General features: G+C 41.8%; 1 protein-coding gene across 1 annotated transcript in view; it reads right to left on the bottom strand.

The window, feature by feature from the left end:
• NBEA (neurobeachin) overlaps positions 1–25,680 on the bottom strand; it is a 924,058-nt gene that overhangs the window by 752,575 nt on the left and 145,803 nt on the right. Inside the window, exon 12 of the mRNA XM_006879639.1 lies at positions 1,043–1,240. Within this exon, the coding sequence (XP_006879701.1) occupies positions 1,043–1,240 (198 nt within the window). The remainder of the gene's footprint in view (positions 1–1,042; positions 1,241–25,680) is intronic.

Below are 25,680 nucleotides of genomic sequence, written 5' to 3'. Positions count from 1 at the left end.
TAAAAAGAACTTGTTTCAGAATAAGAAATACTACTGATAAATTTGATGGAGCATCAGAGAAAAAGAGGAAGACCCTCAACGAGATGGCCTGACACAGTAAGTGTAATCATGGGCTCAAGTCTGTCAGAGAGGTTGAGGGTGGCACAGGATGGGGCAGAGGACACTGCATCCACAGGGTCACTGAGTTGTGGCGGACCCAACAGCACCTGACAACAGCTACAGCTGACTGCCTGGCCCAGTCGGAAGAAGCTGCCCCCAAAGGTGCGATTAGAATCAAGCGACTACTCTGTGAGCAAAGGAGGGCCCCTCTCCTCCTACGTAGCACACAGCCTCTGAGAAGCTGCAAGAGGGTCAGTTATGGGTCGGTTCCAATCAGACAGCACATAACAACAACAAAAATAGTTAGGTAACTTTGACGTTTGATGCTTGATAGTTTAAATAATAAGTTCTTAAATTATACTTTTATATTTAACAACTGTCTCCTTAGAAAAGCAACCAGTTTGATTTCAGTAGATACTGAACACAATAAGTACTAGTTATGACAAGTTTACCTACCAGGGAGCAAGATCCAACCCTCCTGTCAGAGTCAATCCCCCCTGGTCATCCTACTCGCACTGGGTGACGGAGAAGAACTACCAGGAGTCGTCCCAAGAATGAATCCTTCTGGAAGCTGACTGCGGGCAGGTGTGAAATGCTAACCTTTCACTTGGCGACTCAGCACTTACAGACCAGTGCTCCTTGGAAACAAGGCCCAGGTAAAGTCTTTTTTAAAAAATACTGGATTACATACAAAATTGATATATACTGTGTTTAATTCATACATATTGTGTTTCACACTTCATTCATCTTGTGATCCATAAAAAACTTTTGTCTCCCTTCCCCCTCAGCAAAAACAAGGAGAGAGAAAAAGGGAGGGATAGAAATAACTGCAGAAACATCATTCGAAGACTAGAAAACAAAACAAAATGAGGCATTCTTGAAGATGAGTAATAATCAGATTCTTAGGGAAGAATACAGGAAACCCAGGCTCCTTCTCCCTCACCTGCAGCATGAGCGCATGGGGAGAATGCACAAAAATGGACGCGTTTTCTTTTGGTGATGACTCCAGACACAACTGCGCGTCCGTGGCCTTTGCGTTGTAGGTAAAGGCAATGCTGCTTGCAAGCTTCCCATCATACAGGACCTGCTTGTGATGCTCCGCCAGATGAATATCACTCTCAGATTTAAACTTGAAGGTGCTCTGTATGAAAAAGGAAACACTCTTAAGAAATATAAGAAATCTCTAACAATTTCAACAAATGAACAAAATAATAAATAATGCTGCCTGCTTTGCTTGCACCAGACACACAAGAGTGGTATTATGCTACTTACTTATTTTCATTTGAATTCTATAAAAGTTAATCCCTACGTTGGCCTTCAACACTGCTGTCTAGCTACATCACGTGGGATTTCATAAGCTCAAGCAGAAGAGGCCCAGTGGAGCCACAGTTTCTGGAGGGCAACAATCCCACTTTGGTTCCACTTTGCCCAAGAAGGGTACATCAATACACAGATCCTTCACAGAACATTGCCATTCCCTGGGACATTATGTAGTTACAACAGCCTAACATCTACTAAGAAAAGACTTATATAATGTCAAGAAAGCAGTACTCTGCCTCTGTCATCATGAAAAAAAAAAACCACCAAACAATTACTCTCTCCTAAGAAAGCCGATGAAATTAATACCCCAGATAGAGAGAACCAAAAGAAATATGTTAATGTGCATATATTTAAACAGCTACAGAAGAAGAGGCCAGCAAAGTATTAGAAATAAAAAGCAAGCATGAAAATGGAATCCAGAATATTAAGACCAAAATGGCAGAAGTGTCCAACACACTGGAGTAACAAAAAGTAGAGCAAAAGAGATGGAACAGAGAGTCAGTGAGCTGGAAGACAAGAGTCTCCCTGGAAACAAACTAGAAGTAAAATGAGAGATGAAATGTAAAGAAAACGAAGAAAACAACAGAATCATATGGATGACATCAAAAAGAAAAACATACATATAACTAGAATTTCAGAACATGAGAGTGACAAAAAATGCACTGAGAAAATTGTGGCAGAAGTATTACAGGAAAATTTCCCAGGTATTATGAAGAAAGGAGAAATCCACATTCAAGAAGCACAGCGAACAACAAATAGACTAGACCAAAAAAAGAAAACAAAAATCAAGACATATCATAGTCAAATTATCCAAATTAAAGGATAAGGATAGAACACTAAAAGCAGTGCGAGAAAAACAGAGTCACCTACAAAGGAGAGAAACAATTAGATTAAGTTCTGATTTCTCAGCAGAAAGCACACGAGCTAGAAAATAATGGGACGGCATCTACAGAAAGTTAAAAGAAAACAATTGCCAGCCAAGGATGCAGTACTCAGCAAAGCTTTCCATCAAATATAAAGGAGAAAGTAAAACCTTTGAAGAAAAGAAGGAACTTAGGGAATATGTGAAAACACCACCAAAATTATGAGAAATTTGAAGTGAAGTCCTTCACACAGAAACGTCAAAGGAAAGTAGACAGACCTTAGTAACCAGAAACAACAGACAAAAGAACAGCAAACTGGCAATGGTAAAACCTGTCCTGACAATGTTGTGAACCGTGGTTGGTATGCGCCACTGAGTAGTTTACGACTGACAGCAATCCTAAGAACAGCAGCACTGAAACCAGCTCTAACCTGTGCCAACTTAATTGTGTTTGACACACCTATCCTCATTACTCCAATCACTGCATCAATCCATTTAATTAAGGATCTTCCTCTCTTATGCTGTCCCTCCACCCTCCTAAGCATGATGTCCCTCTCCAAGGACTGGTCCCGCCTTGCAACATGCCCAAAGCATGTCAGACGAAGCCTCAGAATTCTTGTCTTCAAGGAGTCACTCTCTTTAGGACAAACCTGTTTGTTCTCCTAGCAGTCCATGGTATACTCAATACTCTTGTCCAGCACCACAGCTCTAAGGCATCAATTCTCCATCATCCCTAGTCATTGTCCAGCTCTCTGATGCACAGCAAGTGTGAAGACAATGGCCTGGATCAGGCACACATTAGTGTCTACAGTGACATAGCTGCTCTTCAGTCAGCTGGACAGGTCCCTGAGAGCAGAGTTTCCCAATGCAATTTGTCTTTAAATTTCCTGGCTGCTGGTACCAAGAGTATTGCTTGTGGAGTCAAGTAAACTAAAGCTGTTAACAATCTCAATCTCTTCATCATCTATCATGATGCTGCCAGTTGGCCCAGTGGTGAGAATCTTTTTCTAGGTATTGAACTTCAATCCATATTGAAGGCTGCTGCATGCGGTCCTTAACCTTCTGCAGCAAGCACTCCAGGTCCTCCTCAGTTTCACAAACACGGTTGTGTCATCTGCATAACGCAGGTTGTTGATGAGTCTTTCTCCAATCCTGATGTCACACTCCTCCATACAGAGTCGAGTCTCCCAGGTGATCTCTTAAGCATATGTTGAAAAGGTATGGAGATAGGACACAGGCCTGGCGTACACCCTTCCCAATTTTGAACCATGCAGTGTTTCCTTGCTCTGATCTGACAACTGCCTCCTGTTCCAAGTACAGGTTTTCCATAAGCACAATCAATGTTTTGGGATTCCCATTCTCCTCAGAGTTAGCCACAGTTTGTTGTGATCTACTGAGTCAAATACCTTTGCATAGTCAATGAAATACAGACAGACAATCCTCTGGTACTCTCTGCGTTCAGCCAAGATCCATCGAACATTAGTTATAATATCTTATAATATCCATAGTACCACAACCTCTTTTATACCCAGCCTGCACATCTGGCACTTCCAGTCGTTTTGGATAATCTTCAGCAGAATCTTGTTGTTGTTGTTATGTGCCCTTCAGTCTCCCGCAACTCATAGTGACCCTATGTTCAACAGCCCTAAACCCTGCTCTGTCCTGAGCAAATCTCATTGTCTCTGACACAACCACCCCCACTACCCCATTCACTGAGTAAATCCATCTCACTGAGGGTCTTTTTCTCTTGTGCTGTCCCTCCACCTTCCCAAGCACGACATCCCTCTCCAAGGACTGGTCTCGCCTCACAACATGTCCAAAGTATGTCAGAATGAGTTTCAAAATCTTTGCCTCCAAGGAGCAGCCTGGTTTCACCCTCCCTAGGATGAACCTGCTTGTTCTCGAAGCAGTTCATGGTATATTCAATACTGTTCTCGAGCACCACAGCTCTCTCCTTCTGTCTTCGCTAGTCACTGTCCAGCTTTCTGTTGCATAACAAGTAATTGCAAAGACTATATAGGGCTTCCATGTGATATTAATTACATTGCTCAGCAATTTCCTCACTCTGTTGGGTCACCTTTCTTTGAGATTGGAACAAATACAGATCTCTTCCAGTCAGTTGGCCAGGTGGTTGTCCTCCAGATTTCTAGGCACAACTTGGTGAGCACGTCCAGGGCAACATCCAATTGTTCAAATATGTCAACTGGTATGTCAGCAATTACTGGGGCCTTGCTCTTTGCCAATTCGTTCAGAGCAGCTTGAACTTCCTTCTTCACCACCACAGGCTCTTGCTCATACATTGTTTCATAACACTCTTTTGTGTCTGCCAATTCCTTTTGGTACAATGACTCTATATACTCTTTCCATCTTCTTTTACTGCTTACTGGATGATTTAATGTTCTGTCCAAAGCATCCATAAGTATTCCAACTCGAAGCTTGAATTTGTTCTTCAGTTCCTTCAGCTTAAGAAATGTTGAGCGAGATCGGCCCCTTTGATTTTTTGACTCCCACTCTCTACACATTTCATTATAACACTTTCCGCATATAATGTCTTTCCACATTGTCCTTTGAAAACTTCTGTTCAGCTCCTTAATATCTCAATTTCTTCCCTTTGCTTTGGCTTTTCGGTGCTCTAGTGCAATACTCAGAGGCTCTTCTGATATCCATCTTGGTCTTTTCTTTCTCCTTTGCCTTTGTAATGACCTTCTGTATTCTTCATGGATTATATTCTTGATATCCTCCCACAGCTCCTTTGGTCTTCAGTCATTGGTGTTCAAGGCCTCAAAACTGTTCCTGAGATGGTTTTGAAACTCAAGAGGGACAGATTCAAGGAAGGTCTAATTTCTTTTCCTATGAATTTAATTTTCTTTAACTTCAGCTTGAACTTGTATATGAGTAGTTGGTGACCTGTTCCACAATCAGCACCTGGCCTACTTTTCACAGCTGATATAGAAATTCTCCAGCAGTTCTTTCCACAGATGTAATCTATTTGATTTCTATGCATCCCATCAGGTGAAATCCATGTGTATAATCTGCGTTTATGTTTCTTATAAAATGTATTTGTAAAGAACAAATCATTGAATGTACAAAATTCTATCATTCTATCTCCAGCTTCATTTCTGTTGCCATGTCCATGTTTTCCAACTACTGACCCTTCTTCTCAGTTCCCAACTTTTGTATTCCAGTCACTCATTATTATTATTGATTGAATGTTCCATTGATTTCTAACTGCAAAAATTGGTAGAAATCGTCTCTTTCCTCTTCTTTGGCTCTAGTTGTTGGTGTATATATTTGAATCATAGTGGTATTCACTTGACTTCTTTGTATGCATCTTAATATTATCCTGTCACATACAACGGTGTGTTTCAAGATGGATCTAGAAATTACTTTCTTAACTATGAGAGCAACCTCATTTTTCCTCACCTTTTCATCTCTGGCATAGTAGAGCATATGATCATCTAATTCAAAATGTCCCATGCCAAGTCATCTCATTTTGCCAGTACCGAGTATGTCAATATTTTATGCGTTCCACTGTTTTCTCAACAATGCACAATTTTCCTATATTCATTCTTCTCACATTCCACATTCCAATCACTAGTGTCTGCTTACAGCTGTTCCTCCTCCTGTGTGTTTCCGTATTTGAGGACGCAGCCTCAGTTGCCATGTCTGCTAGTCTAAGTGTTCTCTATTGTACATAGGGGTTTTTGAAGGACTGTTATTTCAGAAGTAGATGGCCAATTCTTCCTAATCTGTCTTAATTTGAATGCTCAGATTTAGAACAGTATCTGATACACATTTTACAGAAAGGAGCAGATGAAAGTAATTTCCCCAATGACAGAAGTAACCGATAGCTTCCGTGTTGCTCCCCGCCCTTGATGCACGTGTCTTGACCCAGCCCTTCTCCTGCTCCACCAGCATCTCCCTCCACTCCCACCTACGCCATTCAATGCCTCTCTCCCCTTATCCAGCCTTTGATATGATGGATCAGGTCTCAAGCTGTCTGGGCTTCTGTGATTCTGAACACCTCATACTGATGCCAGTTTCTTCTGCTATGGCCCGTTTCTCTTGAGTTTAGGAGTCTCTAAGTCCCAAGACTCGCTGGAGAAGCTCAATATCTGCAGTGAAAACCAGGCCAGGTGCTGATTCTGGGACACAGCACCAACTACTCATATGCAAGTTCAAGTTGAAGTTGAAGAAAATTAAATCAAGTCCACGGGAACCAAAATTTGACCTTAGGTCTGTCCCACTCGAATTTCAAAACCATCTCAGGAACAGGTTTGAGGCCTTTAGCACCAATGAGCATAGACCAAATGGGCTCTGGGAGGATATCAAGAAAATCGTCCATGAAGAGTGCAAACGATCATTACAAAGGCTGAAGAAGAAGAAAAGCCCAAGATGGATGTCAGATGAGACTCTCAGTATTGCATTAAAGTGATGAGAAGCCAAAACTAGAGGAAGAAATCAAGAAATCAAAGAGCTGAACAGAAAATTTCAAAAGGGAGCTCAGGATGACAAAGCAAGATACTATAATGAAATGTGCAGAGAGCTGGAGTCAGAAAATAAAAAGGGCTGAACTCACTCAGCGTTTTTTAAGCTCAAGGAGTTGAAAAACAAATTCAAGCCACGGGTGGCAATACTTAAAGGTAAGTTTGGGTAGAATGTTAAATGATCCAGGAAGTATTAAAAGAAGATGGAAGGAGTACACAGAGTCACTGTATCAGAAGGAATTTGACTGACACACAGGAATTTCATGAAATAACATATCAGCAAGAACCTATGGTGATGAAGGAGGAAGTTCAAGTTTCTATGAAGGAATTGCCAAAAAACAAGGCTCCAGGAGTTGACAGCATACCAATTGATTTAATTCAACAAACAGACTCTGCCCTGGATGTGCTAAGTTGTGCCAGGAAATCTGAAGGACAGCCAGCTGGCCAACTGACTGGAAGAGATCGATATTTGTTCCCATTCCAAAGAAAGGTGACCCAACAGACTGTGGAAATTATCGAACAATATCATAGATATCACATGCAAGCAAGATTCTGCTGAAAATTATCCAAAAACATTTGGAACAGTATGTCAACAAATAACTGCCAGATATGCAGGCTGGATTTAGAAGAGGTTGTGGTACTAGGGATATTATAGCTAATGTTAGATGGATCTTGGCAGAAAGCAGAGAATACCAGAAGAATGTCTACCTGTGCTTCATAGACTATGCAAAGGGTTTTGACTGTGTGGATCACAACAAGCTATTGAGAAGAAAAGGAATCCCAGAACATTTGATTGTGCTAATGCGAAACCTGTACTTGGACCAAGAGGCAGTCATTAGAACAGAGCAGGGAGACACTGGATGGTTCAAAATCAAGAACAAAATCTGACAGACAAGTATGTTTACCTAACAGATGAAAGAGACATTTCCCTTACAGAAATAACCAATACATTCACTGCCCACCCACCCACAAGCATGTGTATCTTGTCTGTATCCTTCCCCTGCTACCTCTCCATTCCTTGCACACATGGCTACCTGGTCAAACCCTCCCTTCCCCAGCCACCTCTCAATACGATCATCAGTCACTTCTGTGATGCCTTGCATTGCACACTATTACTAGTTTCTCACACTGTTGTCTGTCTCTGGTTAGGGAGGATGTAGGTCCAAATCCCATGTACCAACTTCAGAGAAAGATTTATGTTTGAGGCTGTACTGAAGGAAGATCCTGGCCACAGAGCTTCTGCTAAGTTCTGTGACTTAATGTCTCCATTTATGTTGCTGACACAATGTGATAATTTGAAGGTCAGGACAGGTTTCTTCTAGATCTGATGCTGTGGCAGTGTTTGTTTTTGCCAGACCCTAAAGTATTGAGTTGAGACTGAAGATACCCTTTCCCAAAAGATGAGATTAAAAGAAGGTAGCTGACGCCCTTCTGGGAGAAAGGTGTTACCTGATCAAGATTAGAGAGAGCTCTCAGATCCCATCTTGTGTGAACCCGACACTGCAGCAGGAGAAGTGAACACGACAGTGGTCATAACGGCTGGCCAGATGGTTACCCCCTGACACTCAGTATGGTAATTTGTCCCCACCACCAACTCTGTCTTTAGCCCATCAAATGCCAACCAAAGTTATACCAGTCAGTGGCCTCCAGCATCCACCACTGGGCAGAGAGCAGAGCTTTGCACTGACCAGTGGAAGAAAGGGAGAGCGAGAGGTGAAAGCAGTCCACTGACCACCAGGAGTGAGGTTCTCTGGCCAGCCCTGCCCAGGAGGGGAGTGGAAATGGTATCATGAATCACCGCACCGAGCATCATCCAGCCCAGTAAGAGCATTAAAAATAAAATACACACGCTCTCTAGGGGAGAGGGCTAGGGCATCCATGGTGCAGTCTCTGTGTGCTGAGAGCTTCTTCCTATGGGGCCACTGAGGAAAAAGCCAGAAGCTTCATCAGGATCTCTGTCCACTAGAAAACAGAAGTCAATGCAAGGCCAGTGGATTCTAAGACAACTGCAAACTCTATATTGTAGTTTTTTTCCACTTATGAAGAACGTATTCACAGAAGAGATTCTTCTGGAACATTATTGTAAAATAATTCATTTTGAGCTGAGTAAAAATATTATTTTCCTTCCTTGTGAATTAGAATCAATTTTCTTTATAAAAGCGTGTGTGTAGTGTCTGAAAGTGGTCTTTGCTGCTCGGATCAATCACTATTACCAGACCTTACATATTTTTCAAAATAGTAATGTTTTATATGTTGTTCTTGTTGTTGTTATGTGCCTTCGAGTCTCCTGTGACTCATAGTGACCCTATGTACAACAGCTCTAAACCGTGCTCTGTCCTGTGCCAATTTCACTGTCTCTGACACATCCACCCCGATAACCTCAGTCACTGAATCAATTCATCTCATCGAGATTCTTCCTCTCCTGCAATGTCTCTTCCTCCCAAGAATGATGTCCCTCTAAGGACTGGCCCCTCCTTGTAACATGTTCAAAGTATGTCAGATGAAGGTTCAGAATCTTTGTCTCCAAGGAGGAGCATGGTTTAAATCTCTCTAGGACGAATCTGTTCATTTTCATAGTAGTCCATGGTATATTCAATACTCTTCTCCAGAAACACAGCTTAAAAGCATCAATTCTCTATCATCCCTAGTCATTGTCCAGCTTTCTGATGGAGTAACTATGGCATGCATGAATCAGAAACATCTTAGTCTCTAGACAGACATAGTTGTTCTTCAGTACTTTGAAGAGGTCTCTGACAGCAGACGTTTCCAATGCAATCCGTCCTTTAGTTTCCTAGCTACTGGTACCAATAGTGCCGATTCTGGAGCCAAGCAATCTAAAGCTGTTAACAATCTCTTCACCATCTATCATGATGCTGGCAATTGGCCCCATGGTAAGAATCTTTGTTTTCCTGATGTTGAGCTTCAATCCATATTGAAGGCTGCAGTCCTTGACCTTCTGCTGCAAACACTTCAAGCCCTCCTAGTTTCAGCAGGCACGGTTGTATCATCTGCATAATGCAGACTGCTGGCGAGTCTTCCTCCACTCCTGATGCCACATTCTGTTCACAGAACCCAAGCTCCCAGATAATCTGTTCTGCATATAGCCTGAAAAGGTGCGCATCCCTGACACAATCCTTTCCTGATTTTGAACCATGCAGTGTCTCCTTGCTCTGTTCTGACCATTGCCTCCTGGTCCAAGTAGAGGTTTCACATAAGTACAATCAAGTGTTCTGGGATTCCCATTCTTCTCAGATTTAGCCATAGTCTGTTGTGATCCGCACTGTCAAATGCCTTTTCACTGTCAATGAAACACAGACATTCCTCTTCAAGCCTCTGGAAACATGTTCCATTTCTGTCTCATTTACTGCCCTTCACATGAGGCTGCCTTTTTCCCAGTGTGGACACTCTGTGACACTGACCTTGCACAAGTCCACTGGCATGATTCTCCAAAAGCACATGCTCATCTTGTAACTATATTTGTTACAATTATTTCTATTCAGGAACTTTTCTTCTTACTAATGTAATTGTTTTAGGACACCCTGAACCTTGTTCATCTGGTGGTGGTGTCAGGTGCCGTCAAGTCGTGTACGACCCATAGAGAACCTGTGAACAGCAGCTCTGAGCCCTGTCCTATCCTGTGAAATCCTCATAATTTCTGACATATTTGAGCCCACTGCTGCAGTCACTGTGTCAATCCACCTGGTGGAGGATCTTCCTCTCTTAGCCAACCTGCCACCTTATCTTCTCCAAGGAATAGCCTTTCCTAGCAACATGCCCAAGTATGTGAGATGAAGCAAGCTTTATCATCTTTATCATCTTTGCCTCCAAGGAGCACTCTGGCTCTTACCCATATGAGAAGGCAAATTTAAGTCTGCTGTTAGGGACCTCTCTAAAGTACTCAAGAGCAACAGTGTCTCTCTGGAGACTAAGGTCCGCCTGATACAGGCCATGGTTTTTGCAATCACTTGTTATGCATCAGAGAGTAGGACAATGACTAGGGAGGATAGAAGGAGAATTGACGCCTTTGAGCCGTGGTGCTGGAGAAGAGTATTGAAATACCATGGACTGCCAAGAAAACAAACAGATTCATCCTAGAGAGGGTTAAACCAGGCTACTCCTTGGAGGCAAGGATTCTGGGGCTTCGTCTGACATACTTTGGACATGTTGTAAGGAGAGACAGGTCTTTAGAGAGGGACATCATGCTGGGTAGAGTGGAGGGACAGCACAGGAGGGGAAGACCCTCTATGAGGTGGATTGATTCAGTGACTGGGGTAATCGGGATGGGTGTGTCAGAGGCAATGAGATTGGCACAGGATAGAACACTGTTTAGGGCTGTTGTACATAGGGTCGCTATGAGTCGCAAACGACTCGATGGCACATAACAACAACAACATATATGTTCTGAAGGCTCCCTAGTGGTGTCAACTCAATCTACTGCCATCAGGTCTGGGCTAACTCACAGTTAACCCTCCAGTGAGTTTTGGACTGTAAACTGCACAGAAAAAGCTATTTATCTCCCTCAGAGTCACTGGTGGATTTTAATGACCAGAAAAGCAAAGCTTATGAGTTCCCAGCACAACTCCCTACAGACTACATCACCGTGTCTGGCTGCTAACCCAAAGCTGCTTTGAATCTGCCAGGCACTCTGAGGAATGGAGATGGGCGCCTCCTGAAGGAGTAACAGCTCAGAACCCAATGGAGGGCTGTAACTGACTACATGACAGTGGATTTGGGGTTCGGATATGCGCCCTCATTGTGCTCCAAGACTGGTTGCTTCCTCCTCTATTTACATTTCCTCTTCGGAGAGAGTGGACAATACTGGAATTAGGCCAGTTAATAACCCAACCATAGCCTCCAAGTGTTCATGTAACAGGCAAAATTCCATGTCTCTCACTTGACATCCAAACTTGAAATAGGCAGCTGTCAATGCAAAGAAAGCCCTGGAAGGAAGGTAACTGCTACTCCAGTGCCTATCAGACAGCAGCTGTGGAAGCAAGGAAAGCCCTGGAAGGAAGGTAACCATTACTCCAGTGTTGATCAGACAGCAACGATGGGCTTGAACACAGCAGTTCAGTGAAGAGCAGGCAGAGCCTCTCGGTGTGGTACGTGCGGTGGGGTCAGGTGCTACTCAGTCATGTCTGACTCACTGTGACCATAGGAATACAGGTTTGCACCTTTCCTTATCCCGCAGCACTGCCATAATCTCTACCATGTTCAAGCCCATTGCTTTTTTTGTTGTTCTTAAGTGTCATAAAGTTGAGTACGACTCATAGCAAATCTATGGACAAAAAATCTGAACCCAGTCCTGTCCTGCGCCATCCTCACATTTCCTGATACACAAGAGCCCACTGCAGCAGTCACCGTGTCATTCCACCTGGTTAAGGATCTTCCTCTCCTCCGCTCTTCCCAATATCATGTCCCTCTCCAAGGAACAGCAGCTCCTAGCAACATGTCCAAAATATGTGAGGCGAAGTCTCATCATTCTTGCCTCTAAAGAGCACTCGAGCTGCACCCTCTCCAAGACATATTTGTCCATCCTCGTGGCGTCCACAGGATGTTCACTACTGTTCTCCAACACCACAGCTCAAAGGCATCAATTCTTTTGCTGTCATCCTCACTCACTCTCCAGGCCTTAGATGCATAGCTAGTAACTGGAAATACTATGAACTGAATCTAATGGACCTTAGTCCTCAAACTGAAATCTCTATTCCTCAATAATTTGGAAAGATCCCTTACATGCAGATTTTCCCAGTGCAACGTGTCTCCTTATTTCCTGACTGCTCAGGCCAGGAGTGTTAATTGTGGATCTAAGTAAGATGAAGCTGTTGACAGTTTCAATCTCCTCTCCATACATCATGGCACTGCCTATTGGTCCAGTGGGAAGAATTTTTGCTTTCTAGATATTGAGACACAATCCATACTGGAGGCTGCATTTCTTGATCTTCCATTGTTTTAGCAGAGGGCTAATCCATCTTGTTGAGGGACTTCCTCTTTTTCATTGACTGTCTACCTTTTAGAGCATGAGGTCTTTTCCAAGCACTGGCCCCTCTGATAAGACTTTCCAAGTATGTGAAATATAATTTCACCTTCCTTGCCTCTAATAAGAGCCCTGGTTAGACCTTCTCTAAGCAGACGTGATTGTGTTTTTGGCTGTTCATGTTGTAGGTAAGGTCACTTGACCACCATAAACAGTCTTATTACCGATGTGGAGATTTACTGAGTTACACAGTTCAGAGTCAGGACACCAGGCGGACTAGGCAAAGCCTAATATGGAGGATGCCCCCTCTCTTTTCAATTCTATGAAGGCTAAAAGACATGAAGATGCAGAGAAAAAGTCTCAAGTTAGGAGAGCTTGGTTTGTAGCACCTACTTATATGTGAAGTACTGTTGTTGTTTTTGTTAGGTGCCTTCGAGCATGACTCACAGTGACCCTAAGAACAAAAGATCCTGACATTGAGACACAATCTATACTGAAGGCTGCATTCCTTGATCTTCTGCAATAAGTGCTTTAAGCCTTCCTCATTTTCAGCAAGTAAGGTTGTGTCCTCCTCAGTTTCAGCAAGAAGGGTTGTGTCATCTACATAATGCAGACTGTTGATGAATCTTCCTCCAATTCTGACGCTACATTTCTCCTCATACAGTCCAGTCTCCTGCATAATCTGTTCTTCATATAGACCGAAAGGTATGGAAATAGGACACATCCCTGGCATACACCCTTCCCAATTTTGAACCATGCAGTGTTTCCTTGCTCTGTTCTGATGACTTCCTCCTGCTCCAAGTACAGGTTTCGCATTAGCACGATCAAGTGTTCTGGAATTCCCATTCTTCTTAGAGTCAGCCACAGTTTGTTGTGATCCACACAGTCAAATGTCTTTGCATAATCAATTAAACGTAGACAGACATTCCTCTGGTACTCCCTGCTTTCAGGCAAGATCCATCTAACATTAGCTACAATATCCCTAGTCAAGACCTGAAGGGCTTGCTGCAGAGGGTCAAGAAATGCAGCCTTCAATATTAATTGAGGCTCAATATCAAGAGAACAGATTCTTACCACTGGGCCAACTGGCGCCATCATGATGGATGGTGAAGAGACTTGGACTGTTAACGGCTTTAGTTTGCTTGGCTCCACAGTCAACACTCTTGGCACCAACAGTCAGGAAATTAAAAGATGTATTGCTATGGGAGAGTGTGCTGTTAGAGACCTCTCCAAAGTACTGAAGAGCAATGATGTCACTCTGGAGACTAAGGTCTGCCTGATACATGCCATGGTCTTTGCAATCACTTGCTATGCATCAGAGAGCTGGACAATGACTAGGGAGGACAGAAGGAGAACTGATGCCTTTGAGCTGTGGTGTTGGAGAAGAGTATTGAACATACCATGGACTACTAAGAAAACGAACAGGTTCATCCTAGAGAAGGTTAAACAAGGCTGCTCCTTGGAGGTAAGGATTCTGATGCTTAATCTGGCATACTTTGGACAGGCTGCAAGGAAGGAGAGGGTGTTCATGTTTGGGAAGGTGGAGAGACAATATGAGAGAAAGACCCTCTATGCGGTGGACTGTTTCAGTGACTGGGGTAATCGGGGTAGGTGTGTCTGAGACACTAGGACCGGCACAGGATAGAGCAGGGTTTAGGGATGTTGTACATGGGGTCGCTATGAGTTGCAAGTGGCTTGAGGGCACATAATAATGCAGGTTATTGATGAGTCTCCCACCAATCCTGTTGCCATGCTCCTCTAGCTTTTTGGATAATTCATTAAGTATATAGATTGAACAGATATGGAGATAAAATACAAACCTCAAACACTCCCTTCCCAATTCCAAACCATGTAGTGCTCCCCTGCTCAGTCCCCACAACAGCCTCCAAATCCAAGTCCCCATGATCACAGTCAAGTCCTCTGGGATTCCCACTCTTTTCAATATCAACCACAACTTGTTATGATCCACACATAATAAAGCCCAAACAGACATTATTCTGGCTTTCCTTTCAACCACAATATATCTGACATTAGCAATGACATCCCTGGTGCCACAGCCTCTTCTAAATCCTGTTTAAACCTCTGGCAGTTCCTATCTACGTACTGTTATAGCCGGTTTTGAATGATCTTCAACAACATTTTGCTCGTATGTAATATCAATGATACTGTTTGATAATTTCCACATTCAGTTGGATCACTGTTCTTGGGAACTGGATCAAATATGGACCTTTTCCAATCTGTTGGCCAGACAGTCATCCTCCAAATTTCCTGTCAAACTGGTGAGTGCATCCAAGGCAACATCTGTTAAACGAAACAAGTCAATTGGTATTCCAGTGAGTCCTGGGCCTTATTTTTTGCCAATGCCTTCGATGCAGCTTCCACTTCCTCCTCCATTACCATTGGCTCCTGTTCATACGGTACTTCATGAAATTTTTCAGTGTCAATCAATTCTTTTTGGAACAGCGGTTCTGTATATTCCCTCCATCTTGTTTTGATGCGTTCTGGATCATCCAATATATTGTCTATGGCATCTTTCAATATTGCAAAATGAAGCTTAAATTTGTGTTTCAGTTCTTTCAGCTTAGAAGCCATTTTATACTTTAGCATTAGAGAGACCATTTGTTTTGAGAGTCATTTTAAGAAATGTATGCCCCAATAATTTTGGCAATAAGATGTATCACTAAGTTTTATGTTCTAGTACAAACTAACTCAGCTTGGTTACCACACCCTCTGCACCTGGTCCAAAGGTGGGACACCCAAGAGAACTCAGAAACAGTAACACCTCCCAGATGTGAGGGAATCTTAATTGCCAACCACAATAAACTTTGTGGACCACCTCCCATGCCCAATCTCTGTGTATAAACTTGATCTTCGCTTGCCTTCGAGGTCAGAAAGGTTTGAACATTAGCTGGCATTCTTTATCTGTGTGGGCAATACAGTTTTGTTGACCCCTAGCCTTTGGCTGAGTGTTCAGAATCTCACATTTTCTGCCGTAACAGGTTCACAAGATATAAGGGGAAAAACCATCTCCATGACTTAAAAGTGAAGGTGAAGTAGCAAGAGCTAATGTAAAAGTGCAGCAAGTTTTCCAGAGAAGTCCATTTAAATAATTCATGAACATAGGTACACTCAACAGCTGATTTTCACTATACCAAGCATCCTTACACTGGAGGATGATGGCACCTGGCACTCCGTAGCCAGAGACAGAAGTCAATTCCTGGCTACAAGCTTCAAAGGGCTGGCTGTTGGTCTTGTAAGAGACCAGCTAGCACAGCCGAGTGATTTCACATGAATCCAGTGCTCAGTGGCCACTCGCAAAGCTTTAGGGCTCTTAAGAACTCCTAACTCTTAAGTGCTCTATCTGCGCTGCCTGTGCACTAGAAATGGGACCACAAAGCTCAAGGGCAGCATGCCTGTTCCTATCCCTGCACACACACTGCTGATTTCTACTACTCAAAAAAACAAGATTCCTCTCAGCACATGACGACTTACTAGCACTGCCCCAACCGCTCTGAGAGCGCTGATGGAAATGCATAAGCTTAATGTTGTTGCTCTGCCAGCTAACAATACAGAACTTATTCTGCACTGCAGGGATCAAGATGCAACCTCTACTTTAAAGTCTTATTACATAGTAAATGAAATTTTACATGGCTGTAGCTGCCATAGAGAAGGATTTCTCTGACAGAGCTTGAAAAAGTCAAAAGAAAAACTCCTGGGAAATATCCATTACTTTAGATGTCCTTAAGAATAGCCATGGTTTACAGGAGGAGGTAAAAATACCCACATTAACAGAAGTCTGGAGGTAGGTGATTCCAACCTTTCGGGTGACTTGCAGGGGTTCAAGACTTCAGTGGAAGAAGTAAGTGTGGCAGAAACTATAACTAGAATTAGAAGTGAAATATGAGATGCTACAACCTCATGATAAAACCACTGACAGTATTACTTCAATCAGTTGCAATCCAGAAGGCAGACCTTTTAGATCAGCAATCGTGCGGGAGGTGAGGTGTCTTATTAAAAACAGCTGGAACCCAGATGATGGGGCCTTTACTAGCACCAGCGGCAGGGATCCAACAGAGACTTCATGGGACCCTAATATCCGCATCTGGGAAGCTGTGCCTCTCAGCCAGAATGCTTAAACACCTACCCAGGACCACATCCTGCCACCTCTCTGCAGGTTTCCACCAGATCTAGTAACATGACACTAATATGCCCAATGTGCTATTAAAGGACCAGCACTAAATGGTCAGTGTGTTGAATTTGGGGAATTCTCATTCGCACAGCACTTGTCTGTCAGTCTGCTGTACTGAGGTAGACAGTGGGTTGCAGTGGTGCTGAAGATTATGCCCACAGTATGTCAAAAGCTACAAGGGTCCCCTATAGTGGATGCTATGAACAGGAGAGGAACATGGTTAGTTACAGTATTAGAGATAGAGCCCAGACTAGAAGTAAACCAAAAGAAGGAAAACAGTAGCAAGCATCATTTAATAAGTGGAGCATGAAATGTACGAAGCATTAATGCAGGAAAAGGAGAAGTTGTGTAAACTGAAATGGAAGGTATAAACATTAGCATCCTAGGCATCAGTGACCTGAGATGACCTGGCTTTGGCCACTGAGAATCAGACAATCACATAGCATACTGTGGTGGGAATAAAAACCAGAAGAAGAATGATGCTGCATTCACAGACAAAAAGGCCATTTCCATCTTCACCTGAAGTACAATGTTGTGAGTGAGAGGATATTATCCACACGTATACAAAGAAGTTGGACCCTCTATGAGGTGGATTGATTCAGTGACTGGGGTAATCAGGATGGGTGTGTCAGAGGCAATGAGATTGGCACAGGATAGAGCACGGTTTAGGGCTGTTGTACATAGGGTCGCTATGAGACGCAAAGGACTCGACGGCACCTAACAACAACAACATACAAAGAAGACCTGTTAACACAACAAATTCTCAAATACACACTCCTACAGCTAAAGCCAAGGGAAAGGAAACAGAAAGTTGTTACAAAAGCTTGCAGTCCAAAATTGACCAAATACACAATCAAGATGTTATAATGATAATTTGTGAATGAAATGCAAATGTTGGAAACAGTGAAAAACAGTAGTCAAAAAGTATGGATCCAGTGAGAGAAATGAAGGTGGAAATTCAGCATGACTAAATTGTGTATGTTCAATGACTTATTCATTGAAAATATGTTTTTAAAAAAAAAAAACACAAAATGGCAACTTAACATACTGACCTCACTGGATGGACTGCATAGAAATCAGACTGACTACATCTGTGGAAGAACTGTTAGAGAAGCTCAATATCAGCAGTCAAAACTAGGCCGGGCAGGACTGAACTTCCTTAAGTACAAGTTCAAACTGAGGCTGAAGAAAATTAAAACATGTCCACAAGAACCAAAAATATTATCCTGATTCTATTCTACTTGAATTTCAAAATTATCTTAAGAACAGGTTTGTTACCTATCCACTCTGATAGCTAATGAACACTGCATCAGAACAGATGAAAGAAAGAACTGTTTAAAAATAATATATAATTTGGGGTGGGTGGGGAGAAAAGTGCAACCATGAATGAACGGAATTCCAAAATCTCTGTAGATGTTCGTTGAAATTAATAATAATAATATATATATATAAAATTAGGCATTATATGTATGACAACAGTCCAGAATAAGAGGTACAACTGCAAAATTCAATGAATATTTAAAACAAAAAGTGAACTGGGAGGGGGGATAGGGAAGGAGAAGGATGAAAATGTGCAACAACGAATGAATAAAAAGCCAACTTTTCTGTAAACATTCATTAAAATCACAAATTAAAAAGTTTATTAAAGAAAATAGGTTTGCCACACTGAACATCAATAATAAAAAACCTGATGAGCTATGGGATGAGAGCAAGGATATGACCCATGAAGAAAGCAAAAAGTCATTACAAAGAAGAGCAATCAAAAGCTGAAATGGATGTCAGAAGACGACTCTGAAAATTCCACTAGAGAAGCCAATACAAAAGGAAATGATGCTGCCATAAAAAAGCTGAACAGAAGATTTCAAAGGGCAGCCTGAGAAGACAAGGTGAAGTATTACAATGGAAGGTGCAGAGAGCTGGATTTGGAGAACCCAAAGGGGAAAATTCACTTGGCAATTCTCAAGCTGAGAGAACTGTAAAACAAACTTGGGCCTCGAGTCACAAGACTTAAAAATGCTATGGGCAATATGTTGAATGATCGAGCAAGTATCAAAAGATGGAGGAAGTATAAAAATAACCATACCAAAAATAACTGATAACTGAAAAATTTCAGAAAATACCGTATTAGCAAGAGCCATTGGTAATGGAGGAAGAAGTTGAAGCTGCACTGAAGGCATTGTCAAATAAAAAGGCCGCAGGAATGATGGGATACCAACTGACTTGTATTAACTACAAGCCCTGGATGCTCTCACTAGTATGTGCCAAGAAATTTGGCAGACAGCTGCCTGGCCAAAGGATTGCAAGAGGTCCATGTATGTTCCCATTCCCAAGAAAGATGATCCAACATAATGTGGAAACTATTGAACAATATCATCATACAAGCAAAATACCGTTTAAAACGGCTAGAACAGTATAAAGACAGAGAACTGCGTTAATTTCAAGCAGGATTTAAAAGAGGCGGTGTCACCAGGGATATCACTGCTGCTGTCAGATGGATCCTGGCTGAAAGTAAAGAGTATTACAGTATTAGTATACTATGTACTTGTGCTTTATTGGCAGTTCAAAGGCATCTGACTGTGACTTATCATAAGAAGGTATGGCTAACATAGAGAAGAATGAGAATCCCAGAGCACTTAATTGTGCTCGGGTGAAACTTACACCTAGACCAGGAGGCTACTGTGCAAACAGCAAGGGAACACACATGGTTTAAAATTAAGAAGGAAGTGCATCAGGGCTGTATTCTGTCCCCATACCTATTCAATCTACATGCTAAGCAAATCATTCAAGAAGTTAGACTCTATAATAAGAATGCAGCATCATGACTGGAGGAAGTGTAAAATGGTGCAACCACTATGGAAAGCAGTATGGTGCTTTCTCAAAAAGTTGGAAACAGAAATACCATTTGACCCAGCAATTCCACTACTGGGAATGTACACTAAAGAAAACAGACCTGCCACCCAAGCAGATATATGCTCATCCATGGTTACTGCGGCTTTGTTTATAATAGCAAAGAAGTGGAAACAACCCAAGTGCCCAGCAACAAACGAATGGATAGAGAAGCTGTGGTACATTCACACAATGGAATACTGAAACAAGGAACTCGTGAAATATGAGTGACCCTGGAGGACATTATGCTGAGTGAAATATCTCAGTCACAAAAGGACAAATACTGCATAGTGCCACTGTTGCAAAGTGGGACTGACATCGGAGCTGGGGGCAAACTAAGAGGGGTTAAATAATATATACTGCATTGAAACATGAGGGAGAGTACTGTATAGGAGGAATATATGATTATGTCTTACTGTCATAACAAGAGTCCAGAATGAAACCTATATAAGTAGAGTGGACTGGCAGGGGGAATTATATATAAAAATGAAAGGGGGTTTTTTTGTTTGTTTGTTTGTTTTTTTGTCTGTTTTGTTTTACTTGTCTAAGAGAAAAGTGAACTGGGGGTGAGGGGTGGGCAGGGAGAAAAATGTGCAACAATGAATGAATAAAATAAAATAAAAATTTTATTTATTTTAATAAAATTCAGAGGCTAAAAAAAAAGACTGGAGAAAGTCTCATCAATAACCTTCATTATGTAGATAACACAGTATCATTGCTGAAAGTCAGGAGAATATGAAGCACTTGCTGAAGATTAAAGATGCCAGCCTTCAATATGGATTGGATCTATTAACCCAATTACAAAATGGGCAAAAGACATGGTAAGAATTCTCACAGAGGAAGATATTTGAATGGCAAACAGACACATGAAGAAATGCTCTAAATCACTGGCAATAAAAGAGATGCAAATCAAAATAAAGTACCATCTCATTCCATTAACAGTGGTAAAGTTTAACAGGGCAGCAAGTAACAGATGTTGGAGAGGATGTGGTGAGAAAGGAACTCTTATACACTGCTGGTAGGACTGTAAAATGGTGCAACCATTCTGGAAGGCAGTTTGGCACTTCCTCAAAAAGCTGAACATAGAAATTCCATATGACCCAGATATTCCACTACTTGGAACATACCCTGAGAATATTAAGAACTGAGATTTGTACACCAATGTTCATAGCAGCATTATTCACCATAGCAAGAACATGGAAACAGCTCAAATGTCCAACCACAAACGAATGGATTGAGAAATTATGGTACATTCACACAATGGAATACTATGCAGCACGCAGAAGGAATAACTTTGTAAATTATTCCCTAACTTGGGAGGGACTGGAGAGCATTATGCTGAGTGAATGAACTCAGTCCCACAGGGATAAATACTGTATAAAAATCATTATTGTAGAATGAGTAGAAGCATCCAAGAGAGATGGGAGAGGCTGGAGGCATAGGGATGTGGATGTGCAGGGGGAAGGGGAGGTTAATTATTAGGTTGTACAATTTGATGGGTGAGGGTAATTGAAATAATTTGTTCAAATTTGTGTTTGAATTTTATAAATAAACTAGTAGGGAAAAAGGAGAGAGAAATTTAAAAAAAAATTAAAACATTATAAAAAGAAATAACCAAATTCTTCTATTAAAAAAAAAAAACAAAACAAGAACAAAAATCCTCGCCACTGGACCTATAGGCAACATCATGATAGATGGAGAAAAGACTGAAACTGTCAACAACATAAACTTACTTGGATGCACAATCAACAACCTTATTACCAGCAGTCAGAAAATCATCAGAAGGTATCCTTCACTGGAAAAAGACTGTCGTTAGGTGCCTCTCCAAATTACTGCAAACAGTGATGCCAGTTTGAGGACTAAGGTGCAGAAAGCTGACTGTCCCATAGATCAACAAAAGAAGCAAATATGACTTGGGAAAAGTGCAGCCAGAGGCCCCTGGAGATAAAAATGATAAAGCTTTGTCTCTCATACTCTGGGTATGTTGCCAGGACAGGCTATCCCCTGGAGAAGGCTATCATTCTTGGAAAGGCGAAGAAGGAGTGGCAAAAGAGAGGAAGCCCCTCAACCAAATGGATCAACATAGTGACTGTTGCTAACAGGTCTGACTGTGTGAGAAGTATGAGGATGGCACAGGATAGAACATCTGTTCTTCACAGGGTCACTCTGGGTTGTACTTGACTTGATGTCACAAACAACTAAGAACATGCTAAAACATTCTTGAATAAAGAATTGCTTTCTATTTATGGTTGTTATTAGATGGTATCAAGTTGAATACATGGCAACCCTCTGAACAACAGATCTGACCCCTGCCCCGTGCTGTGTCATCCATAAAATCTCTGATCCACTCAAGCCCACTGCTGCAGTCACTGTGTCAATCCATCTCGTTGAGGGTTTTCCTCTTCCACTGACCCTCTCTGCCTTTCAAAGCATGGTATCTTTTTCCAAAAATAACCTCTTCTAGCAACATGCTCAAAATACAAGGCTCACCATCCTAGCTTCTAAGATGCATTCAAAAAAATAAAAGATACATTTGTACTTGACAATCTGTATCTTGCACTTGTCCATGATATATTTGCTTGGTTTTCAGCAGTTTACGGGATATTCAGTGATCATCACATCACAGCTCAAAGGCATCAATTCTTCTGTCATCCTTATTCATTGTCCAGCTCTCAGATACATAGCAAGTAACTGAAAAGACCATAGACTGAATCAGGCACATTTTTTTTTAATATTTTTATTATTAATTTCAATGAAAAGTGCCCACCCTTCCCCATCAGTATACTCCTCTCTTTGAAAAGTAAATGAATATTATTTCATTGTTTTACAATCCCTCCCCCAAGTCCACTCCACTATGCAGCCTTCGTTCTGGACTCCTGTCATGACAATAATACCTAATCCTATATCCCTTTTCAACAGTTCTCTCTCTCATCTGTTTCAATGCAGTATACATTATTTATCCCATCTTTCTCAGTCCCCCCTAACCCCAATGTCCGTGCTGTTTTAAACTGTGGCACTATGCAGTATTTGTAATCAGGCACATTTTACGAGTTTTCTGGGTTCTCAGAGGAACATAGAAAACAAGCTCTCTTGAGATAGAGTTCCATGATAAAGCAATAGCCGAGTTTGGGAAGGCACACTACATTTTAGAAAACAGTTCCAGTATGGATCAGATGCTGATCAAACAGCAAAGCCTGCCAAAACAATTGTTTGTGAAAGGAAAAGTAAATGGAGGAGAAACTTGACTATGGTTTTCTTTTAAGGAACTGTCACAGCCACCCCAACCATTAGCAATCACTGCTGTCAACAGTCATTAACATTGAGAAAGACCCTCCAGCAAGACAGGCTGGAGGACAGTCAGCAAGTTTTATATTAGTGTTTCTATACTGTTTTCTTAGACACAATGTGATTCTCCAGAGGAGAAATGATAGATTAAAAAAATGTCTCTTAACATGCAGTGAGAAACACATACATGAATTCTGGGATGTTCTCTTTGTCCACTCGCTCAGTGCAGGGGCCAGACATCAGACACATTACTGACTCCAAGTGCAGGCACACACGTCAGGACAAAGGTTCCTTACTATCTTATTAATAATTTGTCTTTTGGAAAAGAAAAAGTACTTACTTTCTGACGAATCTCCACAAAAACGCCATGTTTTTCATGCACATACCTATATGATCTGGTGCTGTTTTCATAATGATCTTAACCCTGAAGGACCCCTGTAAGCTGCAGCACTCATTCGTTTTTTTCTATGTGAATCCATGTAACGTTTACTCCTAAGAATGTTTGCCAGAACAGTGGAATACAGGAAGTCCTAAACTTAAACAACACATTGTGCACTGTTCACCGCTAAAGAAGAAATGCGGATTTTTAAGAGTCTCCTGAAATAAAAGCCAAACAAGCAAGAGCTTGACAAATGACCATTTGGTTACTTAATAGAAAGAATATTTTAAACTTCACACTTGACTGAGTAAATACAATGTAATGTCAATTTCTTCTGGAAGAACTATCAAAATATACAGTACTTTACTGTTCCTGATATGACTGTTGTGAAACTGACCCAGAGCTGACCTTCCGGCGGGTTTTCAGAGGCAGTAAACCTCTCAGGGGGAGGCTACCCATCTTTCTCCCATGGAGCAGCTGGTGGATTGCAGCTGGTAGATATGATTCGAACCACATGCCTCCAGGTTGGTAGAGCAGCTCCTTCCCTCTAGGCCACCAGAGCTCTCTCTTTAGAAACTCGTTTTTCTAAGTAGAACATTATGGGACCCAGTACTAAATATTATTTCAGTAACAAATTATCTGTAAAACTTTAAAAGTATTTCTATTGCACAAACTGTCAAGGCAGTACGTGCACAAATAAGTCAAGTTTAGTGACATACATATTATAAAATTTAACCGTCAACTTGTCTGTTAACTTGTCAGAACAAGACGGTACCAAATCAAACACTGACTTCCCAATTCTACTGAACACTGGTTTGTGGGCAGAATGAGAGAATATAAAGTAATAGAAGTTGTCAAACAGAAGTAAGAAAAGAGCAGACAGAAACTGATTACACAATACATGGTATTTTATTCCAAACCTCTGAGTTTGTTGCCTGAACTGCTTCTCAAAGACCTGGATACATCAACATCTCTGCTTTCAAGGAGAACTGATGCTAGAGGGAACCACAGCCACTGTGACAGCCCTGATGTACTCTGTACACTGGAATGTGGCTCACCGCTCAGACATTCCAGCAAAGCGTCAAAAAGCCAGTCAGAAATATCCAATCAACTCTTGTTGGTAGAGGCCCTTTAGGTGGTTCAAACTCACAATGACCCAGTGTCCAACCTTCTCATCTAATGTGCACTGTGGTGCAATACTTGACACTGCTTCTCTTAATCTCAAATTAGGAGTCATTACATCAAGAAAACAAAGATTCTCACAACTGGGCCAAATGGCAGCATCAAGAGAGATGGTGAAAATATTGAGATTGTTGACAGCTTTGGTTTGCTTGGCTCCACAAGCAACCCTCCTTGGTACCAGCAGCCAGGAAATTAAAAGACATACTGAATTGGGAAACTTTGCTGTCAGGGAACGCTCCAGAATACTGAAGAGCAACGACGTTAGTCTGCAGGCTAAGCTGTGTCTGATTCAATCCACGGTCTTAGCAATTACTTGATATGTGTCAGAAATCTGGACAATGACTAGGTACGATAGAATAGAATTGATGTCTATGTGCTGTGGTGCTGGAGAAGAGAACTGAATATTCCATGGACTGCTAGGAGAACAAACAGATTTGTCCTGGAAAGGATGAAACCAGGCTGTTTCCTCGGCGGCAAAGACTCTAAAAGCTTCGTTTGACATAGTTTGGGCATGTTGCATGAGGGACCAGTCCTGGGAGAGGGTTATCATGCTTGGGAGGGTGGAGGGACAGTGCAAGAGAGGAAGACCCTTGATGGGATGGACTGACTCAGTGACTGACTGACTGGGGTAATGGTAGGGAGTGTGTCAGAGACAATAAGATTGGCTCAGGATACAGCAGGGTTCAGAGCTGTGGTACACAGGGTCACTATGAGTCACAAGAGACTCAACGGCACATAATAAGTTTTTTCTCTGTATGTCATTTTCTTCAAGTGACAACTCTTCTAAATCAACATTTTATTTTCTTATTTTCTAGGTAGACTGAGCCCAAATCCATCAATATCAACTCCATTTCAATTCCTAGAGACGCTGCAGAGCACATGAGAACAGACCTATACGATTTCCAAGGCTGTAATCTTCACAAAATATTACAATGAAATGTGCAAGGAGTTGGAGTCAGAAAATCAAAAGGGCCGAACTCGCTCAGCATATCTTAAGCGCAAGGAACTGAAGAA

This window comes from Elephantulus edwardii, unplaced genomic scaffold, assembly GCF_000299155.1.
Source record: "Elephantulus edwardii isolate Elephantulus edwardi_28Jun2011 unplaced genomic scaffold, EleEdw1.0 scaffold00004, whole genome shotgun sequence".
Lineage (NCBI taxonomy): Eukaryota > Metazoa > Chordata > Mammalia > Macroscelidea > Macroscelididae > Elephantulus > Elephantulus edwardii.
Note: the sequence above shows the minus strand (reverse complement) of the source record. Positions and strands in the feature narration are given on the sequence as shown.